The sequence below is a fragment of the Solea solea genome, chromosome 2 (genome assembly GCF_958295425.1).
Source record: "Solea solea chromosome 2, fSolSol10.1, whole genome shotgun sequence".
Taxonomy (NCBI): Eukaryota; Metazoa; Chordata; class Actinopteri; order Pleuronectiformes; family Soleidae; genus Solea; species Solea solea.
The window spans coordinates 21,233,693-21,251,621 of NC_081135.1; the positions used below are offsets into that span (position 1 = coordinate 21,233,693).

The 17,929-nt window shown below is 38.0% G+C and overlaps 1 protein-coding gene across 1 annotated transcript; it reads left to right on the plus strand.

Annotated features, from left to right (window-relative positions):
• The first annotated feature begins 1,627 nt into the window (after positions 1-1,627).
• Positions 1,628-17,925, plus strand: wdfy2 (WD repeat and FYVE domain containing 2). The gene is made up of 12 exons (XM_058622406.1): positions 1,628-2,118; positions 3,361-3,428; positions 4,721-4,794; positions 6,423-6,477; positions 7,502-7,652; positions 9,083-9,195; positions 9,946-10,072; positions 10,534-10,639; positions 12,309-12,410; positions 13,959-14,089; positions 14,197-14,305; positions 15,705-17,925. The coding sequence occupies exons 1-12, from the start codon at positions 1,982-1,984 to the stop codon at positions 15,732-15,734; spliced, it is 1,203 nt and encodes a 400-aa protein (XP_058478389.1). The 5' UTR covers positions 1,628-1,981; the 3' UTR covers positions 15,735-17,925.
• The last annotated feature ends 4 nt before the right edge of the window (positions 17,926-17,929 follow it).

Consider the following 17,929-nt stretch of genomic DNA (forward strand, 5'->3'; position numbering starts at 1 on the left):
GTAAACCTATTATTGTAACAAGATATTTAATATTTAAAATGTATTAAATTGTTGAACAGGGACTTGGCGTTTCTTCTAATTTCTTTAAATAAAGTGCACTGATGTGAAATAAATATGATTCAACCGACACTCTTGAGAATTCTATCAGTTAATCACCAACGACACAACATCCTGACAGATTTGTAATGCCTGCCACAAGACGCTCAACCAGACGTGCACATCTGTGTAATACAATTTACAAAATGTTGCTCCTTTATATCATCACTTCCGCAAAATAAGAAGAACCATCCGGCAGCTGGTGATAGGAAAGAGGGGGAAGGTCGACTCGACTGCGTCTTGTTTGACAAGAGTTCTCTGTGGCAAGGCACACACAACAGTTCATTTTCCGGTCTAAAACTGACATGTTTTTCAGAATAAAATTATTATTATTAATATGCAGCAGTTGTAGACCTGTTTGCATTCACAGTATGATGTCATAAACTGTCATAAATTAACATATCAGTTATTTTATTGATTCATCAATTATTTATTTTGTGCACACATATCTGTTCAAATGTACAACTCAGTGTAACATCTTGAAATGTTTTTCTGACCATTAAGAACTAATTTGGAATACCAGTATTTCCATTTGTGGTACTAGAACAATACACCACTAATACTACTATATTCATTACTTATTGTAAACATGAAGTAGTTGAAGTGTCTTGTCATATTGTTGTGTTTGTTGACATTGACTCACAACACTTTGTCACCTTCATAAATAATACTGTAATATGACTGTAACAGTATTAAATATTTCACAAAAACATACTACTTTGATCAAAACTTTGCCAAAAATAGCACACGGGCTGTCAATGTGGTTTTATTATGAAAGTGATATTTGGAAACAGTGGCTTTGTGTTGTCTAAAGACACTTTACTACTATGAAAGGGCATCTACTGTTACTATCTTAGGCACTTCAGTGACTATTAGTAAAGTTACCAAAATAACCATGAATACACTTCAGGTTATTTACCTTCAACATAAAAGCACTGAAAACTAAAGACTGTGCCATATTGATTACACCACATTAAATAAGTTCCAGATTTAATCTGTTAACTGGTTCTGTCATAACTGATTATCTTTGTCCTGTGAATTGTGTTTTTAAGGAACAAAGAATGCTTTTGGTCCTGCTATAATATTTTCCACATTAAAATGAAGTCTAAGTATCATGTAATAAAAACATCCCCACATCACTGATAAAGACATTTCTGATGTTTAGGGCGTTTGTATCAACTAGTAAACTTCTTTTGAAGCACCATGTACTCTACCATGTGATTGTGACTGATTGATTTAGCTTTACATGCCTTACAATAATAACAAGAACGACAATCTTGACATGAAACATGATCATCTTGGGTTCATACTTTTCATTATAGCACACATGGAGAGCACTGGTAACACATAATATTTCATTTATGTACAACACCTCTTTCACAAACTAGACCAACGGTTTAGTTTATACAAATGATTCAAGCTAGCACTCAGGCCTCAGGGACTAGAACCTGCAGGTAATGAGGCTGACCTGTAGAGGGAGCTGTGGCGCACATTTTTTTTGTCCATTAGGACGAAAGCCTAATGACCTAATTTCTGAGGGCTAAGTCTGAATTGTGGTTAGGTTGGGCTTAGGTTTAGGCAACAATTAAAAAGTTCTCGTTCGGCTGTCTAAATGAACGGAAGTCAATGCAGAATCCTAACAAGAATAGTGAAACACATGTGTTATTTGTGTGGGTGTGTGTGTGTTAACTGACAGCAGTGGGCAGCAGCCGTCACAACACGGTTTGTGTATGTGAGAGAGCGAGAGCGAGAGCGAGCTGCTGGTCTGACAGTTTAGCTTAGCTTAGCAACAACACCGGCCAAAGCTCCACCGTCGGACAGAGCCGAGGTGGGTTATGTTTCCCGGAGATAGGGTCGTACTCGGAGGTTCGTGCACCACCAAGCCATGGCGGCAGAAATTCAGCCCCAACCGCAGGCTCGGAAGCCATGTCTGCTAAGCAAAATCGAGGCTTTTCAAGACATTGTGAGCGCGGCGGTTATCATCCCCAAGGAAGACGGCGTTATTAGCGTGTCTGAGGACAGGTAATTTTTAAATGCCGATTAAATCCAGTGCTTACAACCGTTCTCGGATCGGTCACTGGTAGAGCTGGATGTACGGTTGCAAAGCCGTTGCTTGTAAAAGAGTCAAGTGACAGGCGCCTGAGCACATTTTACGTGTATCATGTGTATGTCTCTATATACATGTATATATTTAATAGTTACTAGCATGCTAGGTACCAAAAAAAATAATCAACCAATTCAAAAAGAGTGACACTTGTATTGCTGTTTGGCTTGTTCGTGTGTTGTGTCATTTTTAAACATTGGGGTCACATATCGTTTCATCCGAGTATTCCAGTTTTTCCACTTACCTGTGTGTGTACGGGGGATCCTGGGGACCTTTACTGTTACAAACAGACATTTTCACAGGGACCATCAAATGTTGTCCTCATTCTCAGTCACAATGAGGCAGGACCTCAGAAATGAGGCTCTCGTTTAATAATAGAGGTATTTGTTCCACTTACCTTTGTGTGTGTGTCTATGTTTTGTTTTTGTTGCATCCTGTGGAATTTTACTGTTAGAAACAGATGCTTTCAAAGGGGCCATGTGTCCTCATTATTCTCAGTCACAATGAGGCAGGACCTCAGAAGTGAGAGTTAAGATGTGGATTGTGTTAGTCATTAACTGGTTATGGTTAAGGGAGAGGTTTTACTTAGGTTACTCAAATCAATGGATGTCAGTACAGTGTCTTAACCAGGCTAGCTTTACCTGTGTGTGTGTGCTGGAAGGGATATTTTAGAGATGGAGAACTAACCACTGAAGCTCTGAAACTGTAGGGATGTTTATGTGTGAAAATCGCTATGGATCATGTCCATAGTCACTTAAATCACCCCTCCTTCTCCATTCTAAGATTTGGTGCCATGTGATTGGCTGATAAAATATTTAAGCAGTAATATGTGGCTAGGTAGTACCTATATGCAAATGTGTCCTGTAATGCCTGGGTAATTTTATATTAACTCATATTTTATAACTTATACGTTGTTACTCATGTATTCACTGTTTGAACCACACACAGGACTATTTACTAACAATAGCAGTCCTGTGCAGTTATCTCTGAGAACATTTCAGATGTAAATCTATGATTTGTTGTGGATAGCTGTTAAAAACCAGACGAACTGCACTCTACAAACTGGGAAAGGGAGTTTATTATGGAGTGGTGACCACACATGTAATGGGCTTTATGGCCACACATGTAGCACACAGCTAAAATTGTTTTTTACCCCACAGGGCGATTCGAGTATGGCTGAAGAGAGACAGTGGTCAGTACTGGCCCAGCGTCTACTACACAATGACATGTAAGTATTCTTGCTTACTATTTGTTTTTGATTAATACTAGCCTTTTGCTCTCAGTTCAGACACACTCAATACAGTAAATGTAAAAGCCATGAATATGTATACATATGTAAATGTTTTGACATTTACTTCCATTTACTTCCTGTTTTGATTTGCTCTTGCATATTAGACTTAGTGTTTAATGTGCATGATCATCCACTGTTCTCTCTAAAGAACTGCAGTGCTGCATGTCTGTGACACTGTCTGTCCTTGTTTCTTTCCAATTGTGCAACTGAAGGAAATCCTTTGCTAACATCAGCAAAATCTGTAGCTTATAGTCATAGCAGCAGAGGTTTCATACAGTCCCATAAAAATGTTGTGAAACATTTTAGATTTTTCTTTGACAGGTATAGCATTCAGTATTTATTTGTTGTTATTATTATTTTTATCTGAATGATGTGACGGATATACATGAAATGATTTTGAGCTGGTGCCTCATCAAGTATGCATTTTTTTTCCACAGAAGCCTTATTTGCTGGGAACACTGAGATTAAAGCAAATTACAGAGACATTGTTCCCACATTTTTGGGTGCTCTCAATGTCCAACAAGCTAGCATCCAAAATAGTTTATTGTTCCACTTATATGATCTATAATGCATTATTTTGCACTATGTTACATACATAGTGCAAAACATTTGCAGTACAAAGTGGGAAAGTTAGTTCTTTAGTCATGCACTGAACCTTTCAAAAATGAAAATATATTGTTGCTCTATGTGTATGATGCATGATGATGACACTATAGATTTGCAAAATATTAGATAATAATAAGATAATTTTGTCAAGAAGCTCTTTTGCTGCCATTTATGTTTATTGTATGCTCTACAAAAATACAATTAGTAAAGAATTTTCTTTTAAATGAGATATTGTTTAAATCAACCAGATGAGAAAAGAAATTAGAGGAAATAATAATAAATTATGCTCCAAGGACAAATAAAATGCAAAAGACATGTATTCATTTAAAGACCTAAACGGTGTTGACAGTAAACTACAGTTGTTTTGTGTGCCTAGCAATTAGTCCAGAGGGAAGTGGACAGTATAATACTGTCCATGTGTGACATTTGGAAGCTGTGAATATTTGTGTTGCTGAGCTCAAATTATTCACATGCATTATTATATAATATGATATGATAAGATGATAAGATAGCTATAAATAGCTGGTTTGTTAAACTTAGCAGTTTAGAATGGTTCATTTTCAGGCACATACACATCCGCTGTTCACTATTATTCTTGTGTGTGTGTGTTTTTATGTCTGCAGCCTCATGCTCCTGTATGTCCTTTAACCCAGAAACCAGAAGGCTGTCAGTGGGAATGGACACTGGAAGTATTTGTGTAAGTTTAACCAACAACCTGCTTCCCCTCTGACTTTTCCTCCTTCTCACTCAGCTGAGGGGTGTTCACTGTTCTTACTGTTTTGCTGGAAATGGTTTATTATTGTCATCTACCTTTTGACTGTTGAAACGGAAAGCTGCTTATATTCTGTGTATTTTGGATAAACTGTCAGCAGCTCTGAGGCAGCAACAGAAATGTTTCTGGTGAGTGTGTTTGTTCAGTTGGAATGAGATTTTTGTCAGGTCACTGTGAGCTGGAACTTTGCGAGAAAGGAAATCTCTGTTAAGTCATCTTTTATCGTATGTAGAGGTTGTCTCAAATGTTGCACTTTTGTTTAGAAAAAAAACAAACAAATGTTTTTTGATGTCTTTGCTCTGAAATGATTTTAATGTCAATCATAAGGGGACATATTGCAGGTGCATATAAGAAAGTATTTGAAAAATAAAAACATATCTGAATAAAGATTGTGAAAAAACAATTACACAACCAAAGAAAATACTTTAGAATATTGCTAGTCCTAGAGAGTCACTGCTGGTGCTACTAATATAATTTCCAAGGCAATGTATATGCAAACCAAGTTGCCATGCATGTGATGCTGAATCATTTGTGGCTCAAGATGTGGACTGCACTAGTTTTTGATTAAAAGACCAACAACACAATAGCAAGACTTTAAAACGGTGGTGACACAGTGATAGCATCCATATGTTGGCCCCTTCTGGAAATGATATGGCTCTGCCGGCTTTTTATCTGACCATGACAAAATGGGTATGAGCCAAATTGGGCCTCATGTGAAATTGTGAATGTGGTCCAAATATCCTTAAACAAATGTGGGCAAATATACAGTCCTCTTGGCAATATGTAATCTGGATGTTATACTAAAGTGGGCCATGTCATAAATGATAAATATGTCCCGAATATTTTCAGACAAATGTGGGCCACCTCTTTCAAAGATGTAGAACAATTGCCATGTGACATGTGGTGATGCTGTTCCATCATTCCACTTGCTTTGTGGGCCAGATGAAAGTGTCAGGTGTTGAGTTGGATCCGGGCCACAAAAAGTTTGCTATCTGGGAGCCCAGTCAGTTCAAAGAGATGACTTTTTCCACAGTCCTCCTTTGGGTTTTGTTGAAATATTTACTGGTTATTGTTTGGTTTGGATCAAGTTGCAAGAGTCAGAAAAGTAGTACAGATAAGAAGTATTTTCCCAGGACAACCTCTATTTTTGAAGGATTGTTCTTAAAGGCAATGAAGTATTTTATTATGGGTGGTGGCCTTAGAGAAAATCACAGTTAGAAATGAGCTGTTCTGTTTTTTTCCCCCTTTTTCTTTTGCTGGCCTTTGCTCAGGCCTGTAGTTTATTTTTACCTCACCTCTGCCATTTGCTTATGAGCTCTTAAAAAAATGCACTCTGTAAATATGATTACATTTTAACTTTTTAACTTTTAACTTCTGCTTTTTTAAAAGACTTTTTGAACAGCTAAGCAATCAAAGCAACACGTCTCAGAAGTTTTGTGTTTGGTTTGAAACACTGGATAGAAATGTTCAAGTATTTCGATAGCAAATACATAGATTAACTTGGAAACTTTTGTCCTGACCCCAGTCATTTATCTCTCCATTGTGTCTTTCAGGAGTTCATCCTGTCTGAAGACTACAACAAAATCACCCCAGCACGTACCTACCAGGGTGAGAGAGGAAGTTTGTGTGTGTGTGTGTGTGTGTGTACGTACGTATGGGGTTTAGTGTCACTTACAAGAAACTGAACCTGAAAGATACCATTGTCAGTTTATTTTGAAGCTTGGTGTGTTCATTTGAGTGTAGTTGTATTATTGTCATGTTGGCTAAACAGTATTGATCAGACCTATTGGTTTTTGAGCCTTTTAGTTTAGTCTTAGCAGTGGTCAGACCAAAACTCTCCAGCATTCATATTGACAAACAGTCGGAGCAATAAAACATGTAAAGTAGTGCTGGACATTTCTCATATGAATATCTGATGAGTAAAATGCATTAAACACAAAGCTCATGTTCAAGATACTTGTTAAAATACTCAATTTAACGAACAATAACTTCAGTCTGTATCATGTATACTTTCTTAGTAGTTTAACTTTAACCGGACCTGATCTTTGACTTTGATCTCACACACACTTTAAAACCTTATTTCAAAAATCTTTAGACTTTATTTTCTTTAATATCAGCAATCCTCTGAAATCTCTGGACTGTATTATTTTACATTATTATGCAATGCAATATAACTGAGGCAGTTTCAGGATGGTTGCTCGCTTATGAAGCCTTTTCTGCTGCGTGTTTTTATGGTTTAAAAACTGCAGACTGAGAAGTGTTTTCTCTCGGGCAGTGTTCATAATTCATTTCTTTCCTTGTGGTGTAACTCACTCAGAAATAACTTGACCAGAGCATCTACGATCGATCTCTCCACATCGCATTTACTGCCTCGGCTACAGAAGATGTTTTTTTTATGATATGAATGCACAGAGGAATAACTGGTTCATTGTTGAGTGTGGAGTGATATTCGTAGTTGAGTATGTGGCTGAAAATATTGCTGCACTATTCTAAAATCTCTTCATCAGTCAGTTTCTCTAAAACCTTAACCTCAGTTCTCACTGAAGTACCATTCCTCTGCTTTGAAATTGATGGTATCATCTTGCCCGATATCTGGCCTGAACCTGATGATTTTGTTTTTGTGTTTGTGCAGCCCATCAGGGCAGAGTTACAGTAGTGCTGTTTGTGTTGGAGATGGAGTGGCTCCTGAGCACCGGCCAGGACAAAAACTTCACCTGGCACTGCTCGGAGAGCGGCCAGCAGCAGGGGACATATCGCACCTCCGCCTGGGTCTCTGGACTACAGTATCCTTTAATGTCCTTGCTACTGGCTATTCTCCCCTGTTTGTCTGTTTGCAGACAAGTTTGGTGCTGACAGATGACTTGCTTCTGAATGGAGTAGACCTAACCAAGTGGCACGTGATGAGCCATCTTTGGTGGTTTGCTTGGGAAAATCACGCTCACAATCCTATTTTAAGGTCATAGCAACATAAAACAGGACAATTGAGATTAGATTCCAGTTAGTGTCTTACTGCTGGGAAGGGCTAACAATAGGTATCAGTCATGCTGTTGTCAAGGAAACGGGCCAAGTTGGTTTCTGTAATGGCCAGATGAAAGGCTGTGAGGGCTCAGCAGCGTCACTGATCCATACCAATGAGGCTGCCATTAGGCCTGCTAGGCTCACCATGCTAACCTGTCTGGTTTGTCCAGCATGAAATGCAGGAGTGCAGCATGAGATAGTGTGTACATGTGTGTCTTAGGCCACCATTAGATTTGTTGTTTAAGAAATTCTATAAAGACCAATTTTTTTTTTTATGTTATTGGAACACATCCGAAAAATATAGGAAACTTGTATACGTAAAAATGGCTGCATATATATATATATATATATATATATATATATATATATGTATGTATGTATGTATGTATGTATGTATGTATGTATGTATGCTGTGTATGAATTTACTACGTATGGATCCTCTTAAATCTGTTCAAGTGTAAGATAGACAGATTATGACATGTGATGCAAATTAAGCCAATGTGTCTCACAAAGCCTTAAGAAACTGACAGCTTTGCTTCCAGGGTTAGTGCAGTGCAGTGCAGTGCAGTGCAGTGGCAATAGCCTTGTGGGGCTTTTTTTGTATCAATAAATTCTGCGTGCTTGGGCAAAGGTTAGCTTTAACATGTCATATTTGCACAACAATTCACAGTAGTGAAGGAAAACATGCTGTTCATGATTCCCAAAACATAATGTTTAATCAAGGCAAATACCAGTTTGTGTTTCCAGAGAGATTGGAATTAAAATTGAAAATTAAATGTCAGTCTTTGATTTGTATTGTTGTTGTTTATTTGACTGGTAAGAATAATAAGGTTGTTATTTTTCAGTTATTGTTTTGCACATTAGTAACACAGTGGTGTTGTAAGGACTTTGACTTTGGTCTGTAGTGACTTAAACTGATCAGATAAGAAGTCTGACTGAATTTCCTGTGAAAGAGCTAAGAGGCATTCAATGATGCAGTGACATTCCTTTGCTGCTGCACTGTAAACTTTGACACATTCCATGTCATAGTTCTTGTTAGTTGTGGGTTTTACTCAGCAGTATAGAGTTTCATTTTGCGAAATCTGTAGCCACAGGGTGTGATCAATCTGTATTTGGTTTAAAATAGAATAATTAATGACTCTGTGCTGTGTGCAACTGGACTACTTCTGCTTCTTTGACCACTATGTTAAACCAGATTTGATGTGGAGACCAGACATGCCTTTGTAGGGGACCAGTCAGGTCAGGTGACCATCCTGAAGCTGGAGCAGGACAACTGCAGTCTCGTCACCACCTTCAAAGGACACACTGGTATATATACACACATATGTACAAATTGTCAATCGCCGAATATCTCATAGTATTTAACTTTATAGCAAAAAAATTTACTAAAAGTAAATTAATATTCTCTGGCATTTTATACACTAAACAATCACATGATTGATAAGAACATTAATCCATAAAAAAACAAGACACACTAATCAAGTAGTTAGTATGGTTTTAGTATGTCAATTTTAATTCTGTTTTTTACTTATTACTTTTTAAGTTGAAAACCTCAGTGACGGTATTCATTTTGCAATAAATGGCACTATTTTTGTTGTTAAGATTTGTGGTCCTCTGGCAGGTTGCACATTTATTAAGAAGGACTAAGTCCTTAATGGTTTTAATGTTCAAGACAATAATTTGTCCCTACTGTCATGTGAATCTACTTTAACCTTAATCAGGAAGTGCTTAAAGTAACTAGATTGAGTTGTGATGGGTGTAGTTGAAGGATGAAAAGACTCAGTTGAGTTTGTGACCACTATGGAAGCACTTTTGTAAGAATCTGATATTCATTTGCTGCCATTACAGTATGAGAAAAGCAGTATAAGAAATAGGATTTTAATCTACATGACATGAGTCTCACCTTTGTCTGATTGATAGTTTCCCCCTCTTGTTTGACCTTTGTGTTTAGCATGTGACTTTTACCGATATGTTTGATTCACTATTTGTGTGTGTGTGTGTGTGTGTGTGTGTGTGTGTGTGTGTGGGTGTGGGTGCGTGTGTGTGCAAATGACCCAGGTAATGTGACTGCACTGTGCTGGGACCCGGTCCAGAGGGTGCTTTTCTCTGGCAGCTCAGACCACTCCATCATCATGTGGGACATCGGAGGGCGCAAAGGCACTGCCATTGAACTGCAAGGACACAAGTAAGAATCACAAACTGTTAAATGTTTCTCTCTTTTTATTGATTTTTATTGTTTGTATTCTTCCAGGGTATATTTAATGTTTATATTAATCAGAAAGCAGTCATTTGACTTGATCAATGGACTAAACTTACCTTAAGAAATGTTTAGATTGCTTACTTTTGATCAGCCTTTTTTTTACTCTTTAATGTCATTTTCGGATAAAATACATTTGATCAGAAATGTATCTGAATTATTTGTTAACTAAATTATAATGACAATAATAATAATTAAATTAGCTGCTATTTCAATTCAGATATGTGCCATATTGTATAGATCAAGAAAAAGCTGATGTAGAGTCAAAGAGTGCAGGGTGAAATATACTGAGGTGAATTTTTAAAAGGTGGATGGTCTGGGACATCATCGCTGTGATGTACTTTTTATTCTAGCATTTGCTTATTTATGTGCGTGCATTGCTCCCACAGTGACAAGGTTCAGGGCTTGTGCTACGCCTCACACACCCGTCAGCTCATCTCCTGCAGCTCAGATGGAGGCATCGTCATCTGGAACATGGACGTAACAAGACAAGAGGTGACGGAGCGTAACATCAACCCAAACACAAACACAAACACACACTTATATCATAGACTGTGTACCACTTTTGTTGTACTTCCTAGGCTTCACTTTTCAATTCGTAAGGCCATTCGTAAGGCCGTCCATTTTGTCCATTTATGACACATCAAGATGAAAGACTTGCATATGTGCACTTACATGCACAATACACACACTACATCACTGTGATGTAGATCTTTGTATCTGGTATTTGTTTTCCCTCCTGCCCTGGTATAAATCTTCCCAAATTCCACAGATAATCAACATATTAGCAGAAGGTTCCTTTCTCTCCTACAAACACAGACGCTCTGTTTACTTTCACCCTTGCATTGTCTCCTCTCCCTCAGTTCTCTGCCACAGATGGTTAGGACTTGATTGCATCTTTATTTACCCAGACTCACTTTCTTTCTACCTCAGCGTCTGCCACGCCTCAGTCTCTGTTGTTTGGCCCAAATTCTCATTACAATTTTATTTTCTGACTCATTGGTTTTGTTGACGCTGAGGTCCCTGAAGGCGTGTTACAGTAAAACCATCGCTGTTGTTCCCCAAACAGTCCCTCATAGCTTTCAAACTTAACCTCCTTCTGTGCTGATGGTTATGCAGGGAAGGATGTTCACTAGAAAAATCATTAAACCTTTGGGATTTAGTGAAAGAAATGTCAGGCAGGAAGTGGTAACAGTCATTTAATTCCTAATTTTCCGTTTCCTGGGTTTGTTTGTTACTTTTATTGTCTGTAGTATCATGGACAAAAATCCATAAAGTCACTAAATACAGAGCCAACACAGACTTGTCAGGATAGCCCATATCCTATTTCATCAGCATCCAGAAAGACTCAGCGGGTCACAGCTACTTGACTGTGATTACTATCTTCTGTGTGGTGTTCTCAGCATGTGCTGTGGTGACATCAAATGCAAAGAGGTTAAAAATATTAATTTCATCCTGATATACAGGAATCTGTTTCAAATACAATGCTCTGTCTGTGAGAATGATACCATTCTCATGTTTGTGTGGCAAATATGGAGTTTATTGTTGTGCAGAAACCCATGTTATCGCCAAACCTGCCGACCAGTTTGTGCGTTCCGCGATTTAGCAGAGCTGCCGTTTCTGTGTTGGCAGGTCACAGTGACTCACTGCCTGCTGACAGTGACAGCAGCATGGAGAGTCAGACTGTTGATGTTAGGTTGTGTAGACACAAGTGTCCTGTTTTTATCAGCAGCTGACTCCAGTACTAGAATCTGTTACTTAACATTTGGATTTTGTATAATCTTTTAAACTGATTTATGTTTTTTTTACTCTGCTTTAATTTATCTGTTCCATAATTTAACCCCCGAGATTGAAACGCACACATTCTTTTTAGATTTGTCCTGGCAAATTGCGTTTTTAAATTTAGTTTTCCTCTTAAATTATATCCCACTTGTCTCTCTGAAAACAATGTCTTTAATTTATTTGGTAGTAAATTAAGTAAACCTTTAATCACCTCTGTGTTCCACTATACTATATTTTGTTATCATTTCTAGCTTTGTACTTTTAATCCAGGTCTAAAACATTTGGTGGAAAATTGTGTTTTAACTGAATATTTGCTGTTCTATATTTTAACTAGTAGAATTTTAAAACAGAATAAGTGAATAATGAATTTGTCTTTGCACAGACTCCAGAGTGGCTGGACAGTGACTCTTGTCAAAAGTGTGAGCAGCCTTTCTTCTGGAACTTCAAACAGATGTGGGACAGTAAGAAGATCGGCCTACGGCAGGTAGGACACACATGTAGTTCTAATAATCTAATCCTTTTTTTTTTATTATTCATTTGTATGTCAAAATGCCTAATCGTGAAAACTGGCACACAAAATAATACCAGTATAGTTGAGATACGAGCTACAACTTTCCTGCAAACACAAATGGCAAGCAGACATCCTGCAGCTGTTTTATTACCTCCATCACAAATGCAGCTCCATGTATTAGTTAATTTTTTATATATATATATATGTGTGTGTGTGTGTGTGTGTGTGTGTGTGTGTGTGTGTGAGTAGTTACTGGGTTTTGTAACAGCCATTTTCCCACTGTATAGCAATTTTCAGTAATGTTCTCTAGCGAGAAGTAAATACGAGACTGATTTTTCTTTCTGCACTACGCACATGAAAAGGTTCCAGGTTTAAAAGATAGCACTATAAGCAGTTATCATAATATTATTATTATTATTATTATTATTATTATTATACAAACAAAAACAGCAAAATTACAAAACTGGACTTCAGTCAGACTTGTGTCATGAATCTGATCATTTTTGTATTTAAATACAACATGACTTGTGCCTCTTATTAAATTGTACCCTTTTATATTTTATACCATTTTATATTTTTATAAAAATATAAGCTGATATAAGCTGATTTACTGATTGGATAGGATAATGCATTTCATAAATGCATTATCCTGTCCAATCACTGCAGTAAATCAGCTTTTATGGGATTTTAGAAATGACAAACTGGAAAACTGAAATTCCATCATCGGAGTCTGTCGTATATTTCTATTTGCAATGTAAAGTTGATGTACTATGAAGGTCAGTTTGGAAATAAAGAAGGAATTTAATTTGATGAAGGTGCACAATCATTTGTTTGAAACTTAAAACCCAAAGTTTCGGACTTAGAGATGACTGTGGAGTCCTCAAGTCAAGTCCGACTTGGAAATTGACTTTTCCTTTGGTCTTCGAGCTGCTGCAACAGTTTTGTCTGAGGTCCCCTCAGTTTATGTCAGCTCATAATTATATAGCACCTTGATGAAAAGGTGAGACATTTTACATGGTTATGTCCCTATATAGACAACCCCCTTGATTTTACAAATAACATGGATTATGTTTTTACGATGTAGAAGTTATACCTCCCTAAGAAATTAAAGGACTATACAGTTGCATGTCAGGTGTGAAACTAAACTATCCCGAATGGTCAATACAGCAGATGAGATTCTAAAGAAAACCACAAATGCAGCTATATGACAGGTGAATTCTGTGAAATCAGAAAGACGTTACAAGTGATTTGTCTCATCCACTACACTCCAAAATTGAACTGCTTTCTTCTGGAATGCATTTTCTCGCATGATCCACAAAAGATTCCCTCAGGAAATCTTTTGTACCACATCCAGTTGAATAGTTTAAAATTGTGAAACTGAGTGTAATTGAATTCCAAGCTATCTAACTTTTACTGTCGTTTGTATTTGTAATTCACATCTTGTTTTATATGTGGAGCAGTTTTCCACTTTTTGCACTTTTTGGACAATTAACTTTCACCTAACCCCCCTGTGTTTCTTAGCACCACTGTAGGAAGTGTGGCCAAGCAGTGTGCGGCAAGTGTTCGTCCAAGCGCTCCACCATTCCCCTCATGGGCTTCGAGTTCGAGGTGCGCGTGTGTGACAGCTGCTATGAGTCCATCACTGACGATGAGTGAGTAACAATCGGCCTCTGTTGTTGTCACAGACTGAACCTTTGTGCTCCCACTTTCCTCGGCGCTCACTCAGTGAAGTAACGGCCATTTCCCTTGTGTGTTTCAGTCGCGCGCCCACAGCCACCTTCCACGACAGCAAGCACAACATCGTTTACATGCACTATGAGCCCACCACAGGAAACCTGCTCACCTCTGGAACTGACAAGGTTATCAAGGTCTGGGAACAAACTGTTTTATTTCCTCCCATTCTCAGATTAGACAAGAAAGTGCACACAAAACATGTAGTGGGTTCAGTCTTTGTCAAGGGATGAATATAAGGCTGGATTAAACTGCTAAAATGTTTTAAAGAAATTCTACATGAATCACTGCAGGGTAAGGGAAAGGGTACTCAAATATTCTACTCAAGTAAAAGTACCACTATTTTGGTCAAATTTTACTTAAGTACAAGTGAAAGTACCGGTCTAAAAATGTACTCAAGTTAAAGTAAAAAAGTAGCTTGTTTAAAATGTACTCAGAGTAAAAGTTTGGGGTTCTTTCTTGTGTCGTGCAGGACAGGACGAGGGGATACAAATCTCACATGAATTGTTTTAAATAAATGAAGGGGCTGACAAAATAAAATATGTTAACATGTAATGTATCAGTCCAAATGGGTCAAAGATCACTAATGCTTTAACTTTCTCACCTTAATTAGTGCCAATTCACAAGTTTCTGATGTGATTTTTTTTAAATTCAGGCCAACATTTTTTATTTGTATACATTAAAAAAAAAAAAAAAAATTAAATGTATTGAATTATTTATTAAATATAATTCTTTACTTTCCACCTTTGAGGCCTGTGGCATGAGTCTGCGACTGAAAGTGCTGCTCAGCTGCCACAGTTCAGCACAGAGGGGATGAGAGGGATTTGTCATGATGACTTTCAGCTTTGCTCTCTGTCACTGCATCTACACTGTCCAGCTACATCCCCAGGCACAATTAAGTTGTTTTTTTTTATGTTTGAAAGAAAAACAGAAGCGTTATCTGTAGTGTTGAACCCACTGAAAGTTCACAGTCCGCTCTGCTGTCAGCGCTAAAACAAGCTACACTGTTGTTTTGTGTTTCACCCACACATAGACCTTCTGGTGGAGTCTTAACTCGGTCAGCTCTGATACAAAACACATCATACTCTACAGACACACACAGCTGCTGAAGAAAGAACCACATTTAGCAGCTATTGAGGCAGAACTTTCTCTCAGGTATTGGTGGAGAGAAAAAAAAAAAGAGAGTGAATGCTGGACTTACAATGATGAGGTGAACAAAAACCCAATGTGAGGGGGATGGCACTGTTTCTCTGTGTCTGGTTGATGCGTGAATAGGTTGTTCTCAACTAACATGCCAGCTGTGACTGCTTGTTGAAATTAAATGTCAATGATTTTGCAGCTCTAATATTTTCAGGCAATAAAGTCATTTCAAAATTACATTTTAATAATGAAGAAACTCTGTAGAGTCCAGGTGGATATATACAAATATATAAAAACAGTAATTTAATGTTGTTTAAGAGATATTATATATATATATATATATATATATATTATATCGCCTCTGAAAAGGTAATATTGTCATGTGTTTCTTTGCAGCTATGGGACATGACTCCTGTGGTGTCCTGAGGTCTGTGGACAAGCTTACAGTTCAGCCGGGACCTTGATCTGTCTGACAAACTGTGAATGTTTAGCGGCGTCACCCACACGTGGGGTGAGGACAATAATATTTAAGAGTAACTCAACAACAAGCTGAAGCTGTTGCATGTTCACAGTGAGGACACTGCAGGCCAGTGGAGCCTGGGAACAGGACAGGCCCTGGTTGACACAAGGTTATGGAGAGTGGTGGGTGTTTGTTTTGTGTGAAGAGTGCTAAGTGTCTGTCGTCTGTCTGTCTGTACTGGTGCGAAGCAATGAGGCATTTAACGTTCTAAGCAATGGACACACACACACACACACACACACTATGGACTTTATTTCCCTGCATTCCTTTCCACATTTCACCGTGGAAACTCATCGACTGTGTCTCAGACGAGTCTACTCTCAAACCAAACTTGACTTTTTTTTTTTTTTTTGAGATGTGAAGCACTTCATGGAACTGGACCCAAAACTCACTGAAAGATTTGAACTCGGGCTACAAAGGTTATTCACATTTAGACCCCATTCAGACTCTGTATTAATGTTCATCCTGAGTCACAAGTGGACAGCTCCAAGTTCAAGTCTGAGCACTCCTTGTGCGTCCTGTTTCATCCTTAGATCTGATTACGAAAAACACACATTTGGAGGTGGTTTGTGGACATATGATCACATTTCTGAGCTTGCACGTATGCGGTCTGTCCTCACGACACATTATAGCCCTGGCATCCACTGACCCGTTGCAGTGTCACTGTATTTTTACACTTATCAGCGCTCATGTTGATTTATTTGTAACCACTGGCACAATTGAAACCCTAATCAACATGTGATTTCTTTCTTCTAATGGTTAAATGTCATGTCATGTTACAGCAGTGTGAGTAGTGCTTTGATTCACCCAGCTGCACAATCCCACGCAGATGTCTGTATATATTTGCTTATCAGGAATGCAATTCAATCAAAAGTGATCACAGGATGCATTTGAATGCCAGATGTGAGCAAGCATACACTGTCCACCTATGATCAGATCTTTCAGGATGGATGTTCACACAGGGTCTGAACACGGCTGTTGCACTTTCTGACCTGCACCACCTACATCCAGGAAAGCAGCAGCAGCAGCTAAGACTTGCAGATGCAGTCATGTGGATATGTTCACTATGTTCTTTGTGTTTGGTTTTCTGATTTAACGTTCCAAAAATATGGCCTATTTGCCAAATATTTATATCACACGGATCTTCACACAATCTGTATCTAAAAACTCAAGGTTAAAAAGTGGATTATATTGACATTTAAAACATGTAAATAGACGTCAACAGCAGAGGGAGAAAAATCTGTAGTTGTATCTCATTGCCTGCAGGTGGCATGTGTGTCATAGTAGTAGCTGGTGCATTCCTTACCTCTAGATGGTGCTAATGAGCATAACGGCAGTAAATGCATGCAGTGTTGGCAGAGACTGATTGGATTGCAGATCCCTGTCATTCAAGTAGACAAGTCATGATCTAAGTGACCACATCATTTGACTCAATTCACATACGTCCGTCTTCTGTCTATGAAAACAAGCTTTGAGTGGATCAGAGGCAGCACTTCCATACTTATCATGAACAAAGAGTCACATAACTAATGATTTATATGTCAATGCACTGGAATCGAGGAGTGAAATTGTATGTTACAAACTAATGCTGTGAAGAGGAAAATGTGATGTTTGTGTCTTTATTTTTCCCCTACCATTATCACTTTTGTACTTAATTGATCAGATGGAGACTTAAGTTGTTTAGCAAACAGTGTGTGTGATTGTGACCCTACAGATACCAATCTGTCCAAGGACTATACTCGTATCCTTCTAAAGCTTCTAAACTTCAGTGTATGTATTTTTCTTTCTCTACTGGATTTATCATGTATTGTGTGCTGGTTGAGGGTTTTGGGTTGGGTTTCAAATAAGCTGCTGGTTTAAATTATTGCTGCCTGGAAAAGTCTCCTAAAATTTAAAGATATAAAAGTGTCAATATCAGTGTCCATATTAAGTGTATTAAGACCCAGGATGTACAGGAGACCTTTTTTTCTTTTATTTCCACAAAAAAAATCCCCACAAAACCTTTGTTGCACTCTAAATAAATTCAACTAAGGCCAGTGGTGACCATTTCTGTAACCTTGTGTGTATAAATAACATATTAAACGAGAGAGAAATGAATCCA

Bases quoted from the DNA above. Each gene is read 5' to 3' on its own strand.
- wdfy2 (XM_058622406.1), top strand. From the start codon at position 1,982: ATGGCGGCAGAAATTCAGCCCCAACCGCAGGCTCGGAAGCCATGTCTG. The intron at 7,653-9,082 runs GTATCCTTTAAT...ATGTTAAACCAG, and splicing joins GCCTGGGTCTCTGGACTACA to ATTTGATGTGGAGACCAGAC. The intron at 10,073-10,533 runs GTAAGAATCACA...TTGCTCCCACAG, and splicing joins ATTGAACTGCAAGGACACAA to TGACAAGGTTCAGGGCTTGT.